General features: G+C 43.9%; 1 protein-coding gene across 5 annotated transcripts in view; it reads right to left on the bottom strand.

Moving 5' to 3' along the window:
* The window catches only part of KCTD15 (potassium channel tetramerization domain containing 15), a 198,873-nt gene that overhangs the window by 6,449 nt on the left and 174,023 nt on the right, over positions 1–18,401 (bottom strand). For all 5 annotated transcript variants that reach the window (XM_048958694.1, XM_048958692.1, XM_048958691.1 and 2 more), the window contains 2 exons: positions 7,259–7,403; positions 321–626 (listed from right to left, as the gene is read on the bottom strand). In XM_048958694.1, the coding sequence (XP_048814651.1) occupies positions 321–626; positions 7,259–7,403 (451 nt within the window). The remainder of the gene's footprint in view (positions 1–320; positions 627–7,258; positions 7,404–18,401) is intronic.

Consider the following 18,401-nt stretch of genomic DNA (forward strand, 5'->3'; position numbering starts at 1 on the left):
CTTTCTTCCTGAGGGCACTTTGGAGGGAAAAAAAACTGCTGCAGGCTATACATTGATGAAAAAATTAGCATTTATCAGTATAACACCATTATGAGACCAGCATGGCACTAACATACACAAAATCTAAATCTATTTTTCTGCTTAGACTTAGGAAAACCTGAAAGACTGTGATCTCACCAGGCAGAAAATGTCTCCGTGCAGTATAAGCACTAAAGGTAATTGGGCAGAAGCAAATAATTTGCATATAATTGAACAAGAAATAAAAAAAGAAAGAAAGAAAGAAAAAGCATCCAGATGAGCCAGCACTAAAAGGCCGTTACCTGCACTGAATTCAACCGGCAGTATCCGTTCAAAGGAAACCTAATAACGTGGGTAGGGTCTTGGTTCCAGCCTGCGTTTACGGAGTTGCACATGACGTCCCCCGTCTCAGGGAAGATCTCTTCTATCAAAGCTTTCTCCCCACTCAATGCAATTCTTTCCCCCAGATCTGGAGTCACTCTTACAACCAAGCAGTCACAAGGCTGGAAATGTTTCCTTTGTTCTTTCTCTTGTTTCCATCGCTCAAGTTCCTTAATCATTGGCTGCAGCTGGTAATACTTTGCTTCTTCATATAAAAGATTAAAGTCCTGAGAAAAAAAAAAAAAGAGAGAGAAACTAGAAATGCTTATAGTTCCCTTTTAAAAATGAGTATTGTTCCTATTTGACCTACTTAAGCTTATGTATTGTCAGCAAGAGAGCAAAGGCAATAGGTCAGGTATCCACATATTTTGCCATCTTACACCTACGCAGGAAACCACAATGTGTTAGTGCTGAATTTATTTGAGCTGACCATGAAGTTCCCATTGCACTGAATTATTCTTTCATTTATTATCCCACAAGCTCAATGCAAGAAGGTTTTACTTGTGGATTAAGAACTCAGAATAACTGGTTGCAGTAAGTAAAGCATACTGACTTAAGAGAAGTTGTCTCGAGCCCTGATCTTCACTCTTAACCTCAGATATTCACTTCTGATCTTATGACAGAAAATCTTGGATTGTGCTGTCATCCCTCACATATGTGTTACAAGGTAGAGATGGCAGTTCAGCTTTTCACCTCTCACCTGGTTTTGCCACATTTGAAATGAAGCTGCAGAGGCTGGGCTGCTCCCTGCAACTTTATTCAAGCATACTTTGGAGCTTGGTAAATTATACTGCTGTAGTGACCACCCAGTGGCTGGGAGCTCAGCTGTGTTTACTCCAACAACTTGAAAGAAAGTGTTCTTTTCAGCCAGCTATCCATAACCCAACAGGGACCTTCAGGCAATTCAAATTCCCAATTTGATCCAATTCCCAGTTAATTGATTGAGATGTCATCTGCATATGCTCATTAATAATTTTTCATCAGATTTTCAATGGATCTTCCCATCTCAGCTTAAACATGTGGGAATATGCTGAAAAGGGTGGCAGCAGCACCATCAGACCCAGCCAGATCTGAACAAGAGGGGAAGCACGCTGGGCTGGTTTGCTTGCATTGCCCCTCTGCATCCTGCAGTTTCCTGAAGGGAAGAGAGACAACTGAGGCATGGGAGCAGTTCCTCCCTGAGGACCTGATCCTAGCTTCCTCTGCCCATTTTCAGATAGAAGTGCAGGTACAGTGGGTGACTTTTTTGGAGCATGCTGTAGGTCATCACCTGGGCATAAAGGCAACCTCAGTACTGCAGTAAGAGAAGGGAATGAAAGATTGTGAATGAAACTACGGGAATCATTTAGACTGGAAAGAAGGGAGTGACAAGAAGTTATTGGAAAATGGGCACCAAAATTGCATAAGGAAATAACTGCAGCACTTCTACAGAACTCGAAGAAAGAGAATCAAAAGCCATTGAATGTACAGCACAAAAAGGTGCAACTTGTCAGAGCATCGTGCATTAACCTGCAAAACCTGCTGCTGCAAGGTATTGCCTACAGAACCAAAGCAGTCAGCTGTGTTGGAATTTGGCACCACAGAGCCACTGCCACTAGTGGAGAGGTGCTCCTTCACCACAGCACTGCCTTCAGCCTGGAGATACATGAAAATTAACAGTGACACGAGCAAGGTTATCATGTTACAGAAGAGAAATCTGATCCTTTGCATCTCTTTGATGTCTGTTAAGGCTTGGACGATACGCACACCATTAGTGGAGAAAAAGGACTGGAGAAAGTGCAGAGAGAAAACAGTGATAAGAGCAAATGTGAAGAAATGAGGGCAACAAAACTTGAAAAGGATCCAGAAGATGAAAAGCAGCAGGAAGATAAAGGAGAAATGCTTTAGGAAGCACCTGGCCAGCCAAGGAGCTGCCACCACCTGGTGTCAGGTAAGAGCGTGCCAGCCCCAGTGCCACCAATGGAAGGTTTGGGTTTTTTTCCCAGAAAAATCAGCATGCTCTGCTGAGCCATTATTGCTTTTCCCTCTCCACCTGTGAAGCTCTTTGGTTACCGCATGTGGGATCAGTTTAAATCTATAGGCATTAGAGGTTTAAATTAAAAGCAAAATACAACCTCTACTCCGAACTTTCTGAAATCTTCATGCAGGACACTGTAACAAAACAATCTCCCATGCACCTGTTTGTTACAGAGGTGTGCCAAATGTTTGCTGTGAATCTGCTGGCCCTGTATAACCATTTTGAGCCAAGGAAAGCATGTGATGCTAAGGAGAAATGTAATGCTATAGAGTTAGCAGGAGCATGGAGTGCTCACATGTCAATGGAAAGTCTTCCACTGTTTTCAGTAAGTTGCACAAATTTGGTTTTGCAATATTTGTGTTCATGGCTACTATAAAATAATGTTATATGTTAGGGCAGTGAATTGAATGTGTGCTAGTAGAAACACCATTCAAAGCTATAAGAGGTGGTATAGCCTTGTAAAAAACAGTCCTTCATTTTTGAGAGCAAACAGAAGTATGGTACTCCTAAAACTCAACACACTGCTAATGCACTCTCTTCTCGTGCAGGTTTTATAAACCAGTCAGAGAAGTGTGCAGCTGTGACTGGACCAGCAGCGATGCCCAGCTCTGCAGTGCCTTCACAGCACACTCAGGATGCTCAGGTAACACTGTCTTTCTAACCTTGCACTGTAGACGTAAAATCATATCCTGATGATTTGGAAATGTTTAACACAAAATATCAAGTACAAGAATTTAACAACAAGAGACCCCTGCCAAGGAGGTGCCGCAAGAGCTGCAAGATAGAGCTGCTCTGTGCTGTTCATTTGGATAAGTTACCAAAGGCAGATGCAAACACGAATCTTTTCAGACCTATCCAAAAAAGGCACATTTCACTGGAAGAGGAACAGGAGTAGCTACAGGATGTTAACTGCCTGGTGCAGTGGCAAACTGCACTGTTCCATTGAAACCCAGACTCACAGCAGCTTGGTGTGTCTTCTGTTCCGGGCGTATGATGATAGATGCATACATGTACTGTACCCTCTCTCTTTCATGGAGACTCCAGTGCTGGCATTAGCAGTTTCTCTAAGCAGCTGGCAGCATCTCAGGGCAGATATGGTGTGGGATCCAGGAGCTCCTTGTCCTGCAGGACAAGGTCTCCCATCCCTGAGTCCCTGCTAGCAATGGTGGGGCTATTGTGAATCCTCAATAGCCTTCAACTTCTTGTGGCTGCAGTAGGACTTAGTGGGCAGATTCTGTGCTGTCACCCAGAAGAGGAAGCAGGGAGCAGCCAGCTGGGAAGCACAGATTCTCCATCCTCAAATTTTGAGCAGCATTTAGATTTTGGGTAAAGGGTCAACAGATCATTCAAAGATGCAGGGTTTTTTGCTTTTGCAAAATAATTTTCAATTCACAATGTGGTAGAAAAGCTTTTGTTTTGTGATTAATTTCGTGTTGGCTAAGTTCAGCAGTCATCTCTCATGAGGGTCACATCTTCCCAAGGAGGAGGCAGGTATCGTGACTTCAAAGTAAACTGTGCAATTGACATCAGTGCCAGTCTATCAGTAAGCATCTATGAACTATGAGTAGAGGCAGCCAGCAGGAATTGTAAAATAAAAACACGTCTTGTATGAATCTGGTGCTGTTCTCTCAATAGTAAAGTTTATGTAATTGAGCACATAAGATTGATCCCTGAACAGGCTTTCTATTTTTTTGTTTTTTTTCTTGTTATTCTTTGTTTCTATGACACGACAGACTGTCATCCTGACTCAGCATTTCCTTTATAATTCAGTGCCGTGAAGATCTGACTCCTGAACATGAGAGCAAGCTGTCACTTCTGCTATGATGAGTGCACCATTTGCTAAGGTCAGTGTGAAAGCACTTACAACTAGACGTAGGCATGCACATTTTAAGACTGTATAATAAAGCAGATGCCACCTGACCCTACAGGTGACCTCAGTAAGTAAACCATGTGAAACTCAAATGTCCTCTGCATTTGTGCTCCTCTCCTCCTTAACATTAAATGATGATATATGTACTGCCTACATCTATTTCTGTTGGAAGATCTCTAAGCAGGGAGTGCCAGATAAGTAGGTTCAATGGGCAATCATGGTTTTGCATGGAGGTGTATTTTGTGATTGAAGGGAGAAACGGTGATCATAATTGCCACGGGGAAACACCTCTGATGGAGAATCAAGGCAGATATTTGGGCTGTGGATGAGGGTCAGCTCCTTTGCTGGACACCCCCTAGCCCTGCAGTGTGGCAGACCCAAGGTGCAGGCCCAACACTTCACTTGAGGACGTGTCACTTAAGGTGGAGTGGCTCCACGCACAGGACTCTGACCAGAGCAGGCGAAGGGAACTGTAAGCAGCTCCCAGCCACCCGCCATTGCCTTGCTCAGCAGACACTGCAAAGCAGAACCGAGCCAAGAGCTCATGGTAATTTCTGAACATACTTCATGAGGCTTAAAATCCTCCAAGCCCAGGAAAATTATATGAACTATTAGAATGTTGCTTTCAGCAGGGAGACCTGTCAGATTCTAAACACTTTCAAGTTCTGGCTTATTAGTAGTTGGAAGTGTAATTAATATTCACTGTAAACACACCAGTGAGACTTGATAATAAAGAATCACTAGCCTAGGAACACATACCCCACTTTCTTTGCTTTTCAGTGTTAACTTAGTCTGAAAACAACACTTAAACAGAAAACAGTGCGAGGTTGGTGTGGTACTAACATTCCAAACTTTGCAAAATAACCATTTGAGCAGCAATTCAAGTTGAAAAGCAACTTGGCTAAACCTTGAGGCTAATAAACTGCTTGATTAAATTAAGGGGTAAAAACTAATAAATATTCAAAACACTTGATAATGCTTTGTTTGACATAAAGAACAGTTAATGCAAGTCTCACTGGAAAACCTGTCAGGTTTTATACCTTAAATAGAGTTTTGCATTTAGAAACACCAAGTGATTCCATTTGCTGCCTTTGATTATTGTCTTCTGTCACTTTAATCATGCTGGTAAAATTACACAATTTCTGTGAAGTCAAATCCGTTTACAGTGCAGTTTTAATACAGCTTTGCAGTGCATTCTTCTATGCATTTTTATTTAGTTACTCCCTACCTAGCAATACTTTGCTTTGTTCTTGAGCCCTCATTAGCCTGGGGTTTGCTCTAAAGCTCTCTCAGGGAGGAACCAAATGAAGTACAGTTAACTCTATGCAAAGAGATGGTCTGGAACAATGGACTGAGTTGGTCACAGCGCCGGCTCTCCAAGTCTCTCCCAGCCCTGCCAGCGGCTCGCTGTGCAGGCAAGTCCTTGGCATCCTCTGACATTCTCCCCTCGAGGCTCTTACTGAATCCTGCTGGTTTTGTTTCACAGCACCTCTGAAATCCATCCGCCTGGCTGCTGGTCGAGACCATGATCAGGGTGAACTAGATCTCTTCTGCACTCTCTTCTCAGTCTCTCTTTTGCGACCAGATTGTCCAAAGCACTGCTGATAAAGCACCTCCCTGAGGCTGTGTCAGTACCATTGCTCCACCCATCCTCTTTAATTGTTCCGTCTTGCACCCCACAGGTCTTTCGCTTCAATCCTACCCACACATTTGCTCTCATCTCTCCTGTCTTGCGTCCGCCCCTGCATGCTCTGCCTCTTCCCACGTCACAGCACCCAGTGCCACAGGGCAGCCTCCCTGGCCTGCCAGCCGCTCCCACAGAGCCCAGTGCTCAGACAGCCCCGTAGGGCTGCGCCTTCAGTCCTGCCTGGGAATGCCAAAACTTCTGCTTGGCCTTGGCAAAGGAGGTGTGCACCCACTGTGCTGTGCGTCTGCTCAGTGTCAGCTGTAAGTGCTGAGATGCCGGTGTCAAATACAAGTACACTCATGATTTAGGCAAAAATGTCTGAGGACCGGTTTGCAGCAAGAGGATCAGCTATATGCCACAGTAACTATACATTTAGGATGACTCAGGAAGGCCTGACCAAATTACCTTGCCTACCCAGTCCAACATGAAAAATGAAATTTTACTACTGAGCACGGGAACTTTCTTTTCTAGTAGCACTCAGTGTCCTCTAAGTCCCCATTAGCATCCCAATTTATTCATTATTTCATCCTGCAGTTAGCTCTTTTGTTGAATCTTGTCATCTAGTTTGGATAGTTTTGTCTTCTAATTTTCATACATAAGGATGACAGTGTTGCAAGTTTCATAAGCACAAAGCCAAATAAACAACGCTAGGAGGAGAGGGTTTCAACAATCAGGATTTACAAAGCAACTTGCTGTCATTATTTCATAGAAAACATGTATTATTGCTCCTTAAAGGTCTCTCAGTAAATTCTGTTTCCCACCAATATTCTGACATTCATACATTGTGTAAAAGATTACTTATTGAAATCGAAGTATCTGAACTGGATATATCTAGCAGAAGTCCTCATGAATTTGTTTAAGGGTGTTACTTTTTCATGCCAACAAGAAAAAGATTTATACCATTTAATTACTCTAAGTATCAAATTTAAAACATTTCTACCAGATTCTGAACATTAAACCCTGGTAAGTGCTAGTTGCTGGTGTTGATTCTTAATTGTTGTTATACTCCGATAAATAAGCTAAAAATGTGAGAAAATACAATTAGTTTAGAAAAACTGATTTAGCTGTAAGCTTCATCATTTAACTTTTTATGGTATCCATGACAACCATTGGTCTGTTTATTAAATAATAGCATCCCTAGCGTAATACACAAGTACTAAAAATGCTAACAATAAACAGCAACATTTAGCTAAGTGTGTTTAGGTCAAGCACACAAACCAACCTCCTCCAAAATAAATGATAGAATGGGGGGAAAAAATAGATTGCAGACTATAGCTTTCCTTACCTTAAAATCTTCTGGGAGCAGTAGCTTAGATGTCCTTAGGAAGCTTAATATATATCTGAAAATCTCACCATCTCGATCAATGAAATAATGTTGTTTTAAACTGTCCAAGACAATAGGCTCTGTGCCATTAAACAGACGACTTATTCTGGAAAAAAAAAAAAGAAAAAGAAAAAGAAGTGGGCAAAAGAGACAAAATCTCATTCTCCCCTCAGGGTGTAAAAACATCCACTCAATATAGCTGTATCAATTCAGTGTGCATAAGGTAATGCAGTGTCTTCATTTGGTGGCAAATGCAAACAAACGTAGGAAGATAGACGCCTTGGATGCGTGTGCACACACACGCGCACAAAGTGCCCGCTGGCAACTGCTCCTAGCACAAAGCTCACGTTGCTGTGAATCAGCGCTGCAAATTAGGCTCAGAGCTCCAACAAGGGAAGTGCCTGTGAAACTCGCCCTGTGGCTGGCAGGACAATTTCTGGAAGAACGTATTATTGGGTAAGTTATATACCCCTGTTCTCAGGTACCATTCATGGAGTGCTGGGATGTCACTCAGAGATGGGCTCCTGGATTTCTCATCAGCTGCGCTGCCATTCTGATCAACACCATCAAAGCACTTCCACATGAGAGAGGAGGATACCCATGCATTGTCATGAGCTGTACGGACCCCTCAGTGCTGAATGTTTTGGCAAACCAGCAGCAAGGGTCCATACAGCCCCACCTGTGCCCTACGTACCGGCCTCTGTGGGAACAACACAGCCTGCCAAATGCTTCCTTGGCAAAGACAAGGGGTGAGGCCTGAGAGCACAGGTCCAGCTGGGTAGGTGTCAGCAGAACCAAACACCACATCTGCTGCACTGTGCAAGTTTTCTCCGTGTCCTCCTGATAGCACAATGCAGGCTGGGTGTTTGCTAGGCTACACTTCCTCATGCCTCTCCTCTCCAAATGTCTGGCTTCTTTCAGAAGGCTTTGTCTTCCCATGAGAAATAACCCAGCTGAATATATGTTCTTGAAAGGAAAATCACAGGAGACAGACAGCAACGACCTATTAAGTAATTGAGTCCATCTCTCTGACAGTGCAGCATTGTTCTCAACTGCAGAATGTCTCATGTTTCAAAGTCGAGTCTTCAATAACCCTGCCAGTGAGGACTCCACCATTTCCCACTGAGACTATTCCACAGCCCGCTAGATTTCACTGTCGAGTGTCCCTTAGGCTTGGCTGTGCAATCTACCAGTATCCCCCACTGCCACCAGGGAAGGGCTTTTCCCTGCCGTGGAAAGGAGCCCACCCAGCCACTGTGCGAGGTGATGGCCAGCACTGCCAGCGAGCTCAGCAGCTGCAGCCTGGCTGCTCCTGCTCCCCAGCCCTGCAGAGAGTGCCCAGGGCATGGCTGGGATGGTGAGCATCAGCCCATGTGCTGGAGGACAGTCTTGCTCACAGCAGTGCAGATGCTTGCAGCTGCCCTGTGCTCAGCTTGTTTTGGACTGTGGGGTCTTTGTGGGTAAAATTTGTTCTCTGCAGCTGCCCCTCAGTCTGGTCTTCCAACTTTTTGATGTAGTTATAAATATAATTAACATGCCATTAATTTCTAAGTTAATTGTGGAGATACTAAGTTAGCAATTTCCTACTGAACTCAACTCAAATGTACACTCCAGGTTTTGCTGCCTGCTCTCATTCCCTGACATCTGTACTAGCATTCAACTACTCTGAGTTACTTAGAATAATCAAATGCTTCCCTAAACCCTAATTGTAATATATTTACTGTCTTTCTCCATCCTCTAACTTTCTAACTGTATCAGAAAAATCCAACTCACACTGCAACATTTAATTTATACAATCCCAAGGTTCAGCAAGCCTCCAGTAATTCAATATTTTCTTTGTTATTTAGGTCTATTTGCTTGAGACAGCTAAATATATTGCTTCATACAGAGCTAAATTTCAACCCAGGAACCAGACAGTTAATTTATTTCCTTAGACATGCACAGAGCCTGGGTGCTGTTCTGGGCTAGCCTGAAAGCCGATAAAGTAACTTAATGTTTCAGTACAAGACATTCATTATTTGTGTGGCTACCAAAAGTTTTGAGAACTCATCTTTCCCACTTACTCCCTAAACAAGCTGGGCTGTGGCTTAAACCTCCTCCTGCTGCAGCCCATGAAGTCTGCAAAAGCAAAGCAATGGCTGTTGTTCAGCTCCTTGGTGCATATGGGGGAAGGTTTGCCAACAAAGAAAGGATGCAGGGAAGACAGGATACAAAATGCTAATGGGTTGCTCTTTAATGTAGTGAAGCTTTTTTCTTTTCTTTTTTTTTTTTTTTGTAATGAAAACAAAACATGAATTTTGAGGCCTTTGTAGAGTGCCTTGAGCTGTATTTCTTCACCAGCAAAATTACTGCTGGGGAAAGAAACTTACAGAGTGTTGAAAGACTTAACTGCCACCCCAAAAACAGAGTGATGAATAGTTTGAGGATTTATTTGACATTTTAGGGGTCTGCTATGTTCCAAGAACAAGCTTCACTGCAGCATTCTGAAACACTGCATGTGGAAAGTGCTCCTGTTTCTCCCGCCTCATCAGCACAAGCTGTACCTGCAAAAAGCCTATCAGAAAATGCAGTTCTGCGAGAACAAAAAGTGAACCCAAATGACAGCTTCCAGAAGCTCTGATGCACTGGCTTTACTCCTGATTGGCAAAGCTGTGGAAGCACAGTGAACAACAGCTCTGCTATCAGATGCACTCAGCAACCTGCTCTCAGGCTGCACAGCACACACCACTGCATGCAGATGTGGGGACTTGCTGTAGCTCTCCGACTGCACAGTGGTCAACCCAAAATGTTTGCTTTTATGAGCAGTCCTGGTGCATAATACTTTAAAACTTCGTTTTCCTGGAGGAGCCACTTGCTTATAGCACATGAGAACGGTGCTCCCAGTGATGTTTGTGAAGTGGAAGGCAGAGGAAAACAGAGCAAGGCAAAAAGAGCTGCGCTTAGGTCCTATACAGATGGGTGAGTCTCAGCAGTGAATGTTTCTTCAGTACTCCCACCTTTTAAGAGATTGTTCACTTTTGCATTTAAAAATGCTTTTAATTCCCCCCCCCCCCCCCCCCCATATTTCATTTCTGAACATCAACCCAAGACAGGATCAAGCAAAACAGTCCCAATGTGCATGCTTTCCCACTGCCTTCACCTTCCACCTTCCCAGCCAGTTCCAGCTGTGCTTTGCACTCTTCCAGCCACATGCTTCTCTCACAGCTGTTCCTGCCTTCTAGAATCCCTCCCTGCCACCCAGTCTTCCATGTGTACCCACCCAGCCCCTCACAGAGCTCCAGCTCCTAGCCCTGCAGAGCTGGATGAGGAGTGAAATGGTGCCGAGCCTGCAGATGGATGCTTCTAACCCCTCTTCCCAATGTCCAGAATACATCCTGTTGATCCTATTTTTGCAGCTTCTTTGTGTTTCAGTTGTTTCTGCTAAAGACTCTTTTACATTTTCAATAACGTTTAGCCAAAATGCCAGGGGGCAAGTTTCTAGCTTTATACCCATTTCACTATGATATTAAGGCCTCCTTTTTTATTAGATCAAAAACAAACAGCACAGCCAGCCAACCCACAAGGACAAGAGTAAATTCTTTCCTGAGTTCCTTGGACAGGGAAGGAAGCTGTGTGCTGTGTGTGAGCACCTACAGAGACCCACTGCCACCCACACCCCTGGCAGCGCTCCTCCCTGCAGTCCACCCAGGACCATGCAGGCTGCCTGCATCAGAGCACAGCTGGGGAGGATGCATGGGGACACCGAGTCCAGAACCTGCTGCAGCCCTCACCACACACAGCCTCATTCACAGACCCACCCAAATCCATCAGGGAGTAGCCAGGGCTTTTTGCTCTCTGAAGCACCGCGCATCCTCAAGATTGCTGCCCAGCAGCGCAGCACAGCTGGGCTTTGTGCATCACCAAGCTGGAAGTAAATAGTGTTTGGGGATGGATGAGTGTTTGGAGGTGGTGGTGCTTTCTCCTTTTGGGCTAGATTAGTCATTTTCTTGATAACTCTCTTTTTGAACAGAAAACTGAAGTTCTTTCCTAACAGATCTGATCCCAGGGGCCTTAAGAGGAGCACCAAGTACAGGGGGACCTGCAGGAAAATGAAGCCAAGTATCCACCGAGCCTCCACTGTTGCACCTTGCTCCCCCAGCCAGCACAGTCACAGCATGTGAGTGACAGCCTTTATCACAACATTGCAGTAAAAGTATTAATTTAACTAATTACGTGATTAATATTTAACCATTCAGTGATATTTTTGTCATTCATAATTCAGTTGTTTGCATATATTAAAGATTTATTCTGTAGACACTTTCTGCCCAATGTCACATCAGCAGGGAGTGCGCATTACAGAGGACTGTCATTAAACGTGGCTCTCTTCTGTTTTTATGGAAAGAGCGGGGAAGAAAAGAGGAATGCTTGTGGTGAGCCCCTCCAGCATGTGGGGCTGCACTCTGCTTGGTTCCCTGCTCCATCCTTGCTCCATCCCTGCTCCCTTCCGCTCCTGTTCGGCTTACAGAGCTCTGCAGCTCCTCCTGCACCATGCAGGCTCTGCTGACTGCATGCAGCTCCTGGCTGTTGTGAGGCTGCAGGAACAGAGGCTGTGCGAGGTGCAACAGGAAGAAGGAAGGGGGTTGTTCAGAGCTGGAACAGAGCCAGGGCAGCCGCATCCAGCATGACCTGAAGCCACCCTGCTGCATGTGTTAGCACTGCTGGGTGTGTAAGTGGAGTCCAGCCACTTCTGCTGAGCCATAAGGGATGCTTATCTCCTAAATATTTGTTCAAGGTGGGCATGATACATATTGTTATCTGCTTTGTTGCAAAAAACTGCTGTGAATGGGAGCAGAGGTGCTCAAGAGACTGGAGAGTACCACAGTATCTGACACGGCTATCCAAGCAGCCAGGCAGTTTGGTCCCTGGGTGAGGGGCAGGAGGGATGGCAAGAGGAGGGACAGGGAGAACATGGCCACTGTCCCCTGCCTCCTGCTCCAATGGCAGCCAGGAGGGAGGGATGGTAGAGCAATCAAGCTGGGACTCATGCTCCCTCATGCCCCAAACTGCCAGGAATGTGGCTAAAGGTTGCATATGGCTGCAGAAGTTTTTCTGATTTGCCTCAGTTTAAATCTTCAGCTATAATTAGTGTGGACGTCAATTAAAAAAATGCTGTTTTATTTTTATAGCATATTTTCATCACCTGTTGCATGACCAGTGATTTTAAACCCTTTCCAATTATGGGAAAATAGCACTAACAAGTGACACTGCCTACAGCATGGAACTCTGCTCACTGCTCACGAATGCGGCACTGGCTTCATCACTGAAGGGGTCTGCCACAGTTTCCAACCAAAAAGCAACCAACCTTGTCGCTTCTTATGATGGCGTGTGTCCATGGTCAAGGGAAGAGACACTGAATTAATCTATCTGGATTTCAGTAAGGCCTTTGACAGTCCGCCATTAACATCCTTCTCTCCAAATAGGAAAGATATGGATTTGATGAGTGAACTGTTCGATGGATGAGGAACTAGTTGCAAGATCATTCCCAGAAAGTGGTGGTCACTGGTCAATGTCCACATGGAAATCAGAGACAGGTGTTATCCCTCAAGGGTCAATACAGACAAAAAAAAATGATCTGAGAGATGGAATACCTTTCCTATGAGAACAGGCTGTGAGACACAGGGCTGTTCAGCCTGGAGAAGAGAAGGCTCCAGGAAGACCTGATAGTGGCCTTCCAATATCTGAAGGGAGGCTATAAGAAGGAAGGGGGCAGACTCTTTATCAGGGTCTGTTGTGATAGGACAAGGATAAGTGGATTCAAACTAAAAGAGGGGAGATTTAGATTGGACATAAGAAAGGCCTTTTTTACAATAATGGTGATGAGGCACTGGAACAGGTTGCCCAGCTGGTGGATGCCCTGTCCTTGGAGACATTCAGGATCAGGATGGACCAGACTCTGAGCACCTCATGAAGCTGTAGGTGTCCCTGTTCACTGCAGGAGAGTTGGGCTAGAAGGCCTTTAAATATCCCTTCCAATTCAAAAGTTTCTGTGATAGTACAAGTCTAGTTTCCATTACAATCAAAGACAACATCCTGGTCAGCTCAGATTTCCCCAGACATACATTTGGCCTGGAGGGTGTTCAAGCCAGGGAGAATTTTGATTTAAGCATCTTTTAAATATCTTACTTACACAGTGACAGGAAAAAGTGTTCACTGGGCAAGAGTTTGAATCTTAAATTGGGGTGCAAACCACTACCCTGCAAATTGCAAAAGCCAAGCAGTCACACGTGCTCTGCTCCATGTACCAGGTCCCACACACTGAATCCCATCTCAGGCACAGGTTTTGTGTCCCTAGTGGGGAGCAGACTTCAAGCCCTTAGTAAGAGACTAGAGGAGTCCCCCATCTCCTAGATGCTCTGACTGGGCGTGTACATGCTCTGATCAGCCATGGAGCCCAGTCCTGATGGCACAGGTCAGTGACCACAGATATACAGCTGATCTGTGAGAAAAAAAGGGAGATAGTAAACCTATAACCCCCAGCACCTCTCTTTTTAGCTCTAACAAAGTATCAAATAGTACAGTCCTATCTTATTGGAGGGATGAGTAGAGTAACACAATGTAACAGGCTCATCCGCCTCTTAATTCCTGAATACCTCTCATGCCAGCCTTCTAACATTGGCCCTGGAATGCTATAGGAGTTGTCTGAGCCATATGCTCACTTTGCAGTGCTTTTGAAGGATATTACATTCATTAACTGGGACCTGGAGGAACTGCAGGATCTATTATCTAGATTTAATACTTCATATTTTGCTGTTCAGGCTTGAATATCTATTTTTGTAATAGGTCAGAGCTAGTGTATGTAGTACCAACATGTATTTTTAAAAGTCAATAATCCAGAAGGAACATTATCATCTGCCATGGAGAATCATTCTTACAAAGTTCTGCAAGATTTTTTGCACTTTCAACTGAAAAGCAAAATTAGTATGTAATAGATTTTGTCACTAAAACAAAGGTAAAGAAAACAATGTGTTCAGTTCTATGTTACTATCAACTGAGGACCACTGAAGCAACAGGCAGTAAAATCCGCTGAAGTATAAATGAGCTGTTATTTCTGAAATACCACAAAGCATCCATGGTGATAAGGTTAAGAGATCTTGTAGCTCTTTCTCTCTGCTTGTTGCTAACAATCTGTCTCCACACTTCAGACACTTTCACAGGTATCTATTTGATGTACAATTTCATGGAAATATATATATACACATATATATATATATATTATTTTTATTTTTTATTTTTTTAAATTTATAGAGATGGTGTTGCCTATAACATAGCACTGAAAGCACTAATCCTGGTACAGAGGGGTATGCCTTTTCCTGTGTTAAGAAATTCTCGTCATCAAAAGCCTGGCATTGCTCAGCATGGCTGAGCATCCCATCAGCTCCTTGGGGAGGAGCAGGAGGGAGCAGTCACACAGTAAGAGCAAGCAGAGCAGTGGTCAAAGAGATCTGGACTGCAAGTGCTTTCATTTCCGTGCGTCTCATTTCCACCAAGTTTATTATGGTATTAACCCATAGCCCTTCACCTCATTGGGAGTCTGGAATTAGGCCCATCAGCACTGGCTGCTCATCCCAAATTTATCAGCAACATGTTCATTTCCCGAGGGCCTGCTTCTGCCACCCATCTCCCGTAAACAGTTCTTGAGTAAAGCACTGCTTAGCCATGAGTAATGGTGGCAGAATCCAGCCCTAAGTCAGGCTAATGATTTTATTTTGCCTTATTAAACTAGCATTTGTATATTTTAGTGTGTTATTTTAACAGCTATAAAAAGACTTTACTAAACAAACAGTTTCTAGTATGTTAATTGCTGTATTACGAATTCTTTCATTCTGCTCAGCATATAACCACATTTATAAGCTGGATAAGTAGAGACACATACAGACAGAACGGCACTCATCCTACCAACACATCATAATTCTGACACATTCATTTCAGTCGTCAGTCGTGAAATGCATTTGCTGTGCTTAACAAGAAAAAAAATGTAACTTTCAAATACAGGTAGAATTTGCATTTCTCTGTAAAACTTCCCTGTGTGCTACTGACACTGCTCCACTGGTCTTTTTAATCTTTTGTAACAGAGAACGTGAGATACAGCCTACCATTAAACATACCATTTGCATTTATCCCCTACAGCCTCTGCTGTGCACCATTTTGCTGGTCACACCCAGGAGGCTGCCTGCCTTATTGGTGCAAACTGTGAGGTCCTGCTGTGACTGGAACTCAGCCCATCCTCATCGCCCCTGAGCCCTTGGCATAAAGCTCCCTGGAACATGGGCAGAAGCCACTAATTCGGTTCGGAATGATGCAGGTGGCACAAACCCAATGTACCAAAGTGGGTGCCATCCCTGGGAGGGTGGCTGTGCTAACAGCAGTGCAGCCCCACGCATCGCTGCGGTCTGCCAGGCTGGCTCTGCCGCCCTGGGCCCTGCAGGCCGCAGTGGCTGAGAAGAGCACAAGGGACACATTCTGGCTGACTGCATCATTCTAACAGATGCAACCAAATGATATTAAACTATGATATGAACCCTCAAAACACAAAATTCATTGCAGGTAGGAGCTAAGCTTTTTTTTCTTCGGTGGAATACGCCAAAGTCCAGGTAAGTGCTCAGGAGTTCATACACTATAGGTAATATCTGTGCATCTAGGAATTAATCTCATTTTAAACTGTGGACTAGCATTTGAGTTAAATAAGTACATTAGTTAAGTAAAGCAAGTGCATTAGCCTGATTTCCTTCCAGTGCTATCACTTTTTTCAGTATGAAGTTCTGGTTACTTTTCCTCTTCTTTCAGTTCATTCCAACTGAATTTCTATCCAAATGATTAGCGAAGATTAAAAATACTAATACAAATTTATATCACTACAAGTATCCTATGTGAATTATAACATTGTTGCTGCTGCTCTTATCTGAGCCCTGTGAGAGTTCCTGGCCTTTCATGTTTTCTCAGTAGAGAATTTACAGTAAATTTTGGCCATGAAAATCAGTGCAGGAACAAAAATTCTTTGATTTCAAACAAACTCCCAAGCTAGCATCTTAATGCTTTCTAGTTTCCCAAAGGTCCCAATCCTGCAAGAACTGCATTTCAGTTCAAACTCTGTGGGAGTTGTGGGCACTCAACAGAATTAAGTTAATACCTGAGAAGATGCACAATTCAAATAAAACATGCTTGCCTATACAAGCCTTTTCTTGCTATTCCTTTAAACACCCCTAAGTCATAGTACTATGAGGGACCTGATGAATAAAGGGTTGCCTGTCACACCTCTTTCTTCTTACTTGCTGTAACTTCAAGTGGGAGCCAACCACACTTTTACAAAGATTTTCAAATCTGAGTATGTCTGGACTTTGCTGCCACTAACATCAACCTTGTACAACATGTGGGGAGGTTGGCAAACATGCAGATACTGGTTTTATTTTAATGTAAATGGCCTAAATCCTTGCTCATTGAAGTCAACAGAGAAACTCTCAATGGGTCTCAGTGAAGACAGAAAAAATTCTAGATGTAACTCAGTCACTTTTCAGGGTGCAAGTCTGACCTCCCTCATCCTTTGTGCGTGTGGGTGCTGTGAAACCAGCACATTTCAGCCCACAGTGGGAGTAAGCAGGCGCTCATAGTCTGCACCACCTTTATAAAATGCAAATAGTGACAGCTAACACGCTTTGGTGCCCACTGCTCATGCAAACTGCTACAATATTTCATCTGTGCAAGCCATATCCCTGCACTTCTGAGCACAAGCATGTGAAAGCTGAGCATTTTCCTATTACTGTTTTCTTTCTTTCCAGGCCAGCAGAAAAAAGCCGCTGGACACAGCCTGCCAGGAGCTCCACTGCCTTCCACTACATCAGGATGCTCTCCACTGACATGAACAAGAATGATACCAGCGACTCTGGGTACGGATAATTTAACTTTCTGCTTACAACTCAGGCCATGTGGTAATACTGGCAATTGGCTGGCATGCCAATTTGTGAAACTGGTAACTCTTCTCTTGCTGAGAATTATAATATGGAAAAAAGAGCTTATCTTACATTCATCCTCCATTTGGTTTTCCTGCACCCCATCTTTTTGTTCTCTGGTGAATAAGCTACACTTATTTTGCACAGTCCCAGCACCACACTGCTGAATACCTCATGCAGCTCACACCACTGCTCTGGCACAAAAACACCAGGGGCAGTTATGGGCACGCCCAAGGCCACAGCTGTTTGCAATTCTCTGTAAGCAAGTGATTTGGAAGTTGTATCCAGTTTTTTCTATCCATGTTTTTGTTGTCACACTTAAAACAATGCTTGAATTATGCTGCTGCTTATTTTTGCATTTAATTATGCTGTATGCAATGTATTTTTCCTGGCTCCCTTAGAGAAACTGAGCATGTCAATAATAATTTGTTAAAGTTATTTCGAAGGGAAAACAACCAACAAAGACCTTACATCTGTATGTTGCAAGTTGGAAGACTTGGGCAACAGTTTTTTTGCTGGTTGGCAGGTGAAAGGCAGAATCAGAGTGCAATTTCCACTAAGTTTTTTGTTCCAGCAGCAGGGAAGGAGCAGATAAAGAGAAACACTGATGCACAGATACATCAAGTGGGAGAACCAGGCTCCCAAGCCACATTCTGGAAGAAAAGAGTGGGGGGCCTTATTGCAGAGGGGGAAACGGCACCCCAGAGGGAGACGGCAATCAATATACCTGCTGCACAGAGGATGCTCTGGGCTTAAGCTTGGGGAAAACTTGAAAGTAATAAGAAAACTGTTAACTGTTGGATTATGATGAGGTGCTGAAAGTCGAACCTGGCTTTTTTATGTGACTGAGAGAGATTCATTCTTAAATACAATACTATGGTCATGGGTTTGATTCTGGTCCCAGTGAAGTCAAGGCCAAAACATCCTTTGACTTAACTGAAAACAGAAGGCAGCTCCCACTTTAACCCTTGCATCTGCAAACAGAATATAACTGGATGTGAACAGAAGAGGAAATGTTTACAGCTGGCAACAAATCCATCTTTTTAATCGGGGGGGGGAAGCCATCACTGAATTTATTCCTCTTTCAAAAGCAGTGGTAAGTACTTCTGGCCCAAGTTCAG

This window comes from Lagopus muta, chromosome 12 (assembly GCF_023343835.1).
Source record: "Lagopus muta isolate bLagMut1 chromosome 12, bLagMut1 primary, whole genome shotgun sequence".
Lineage (NCBI taxonomy): Eukaryota > Metazoa > Chordata > Aves > Galliformes > Phasianidae > Lagopus > Lagopus muta.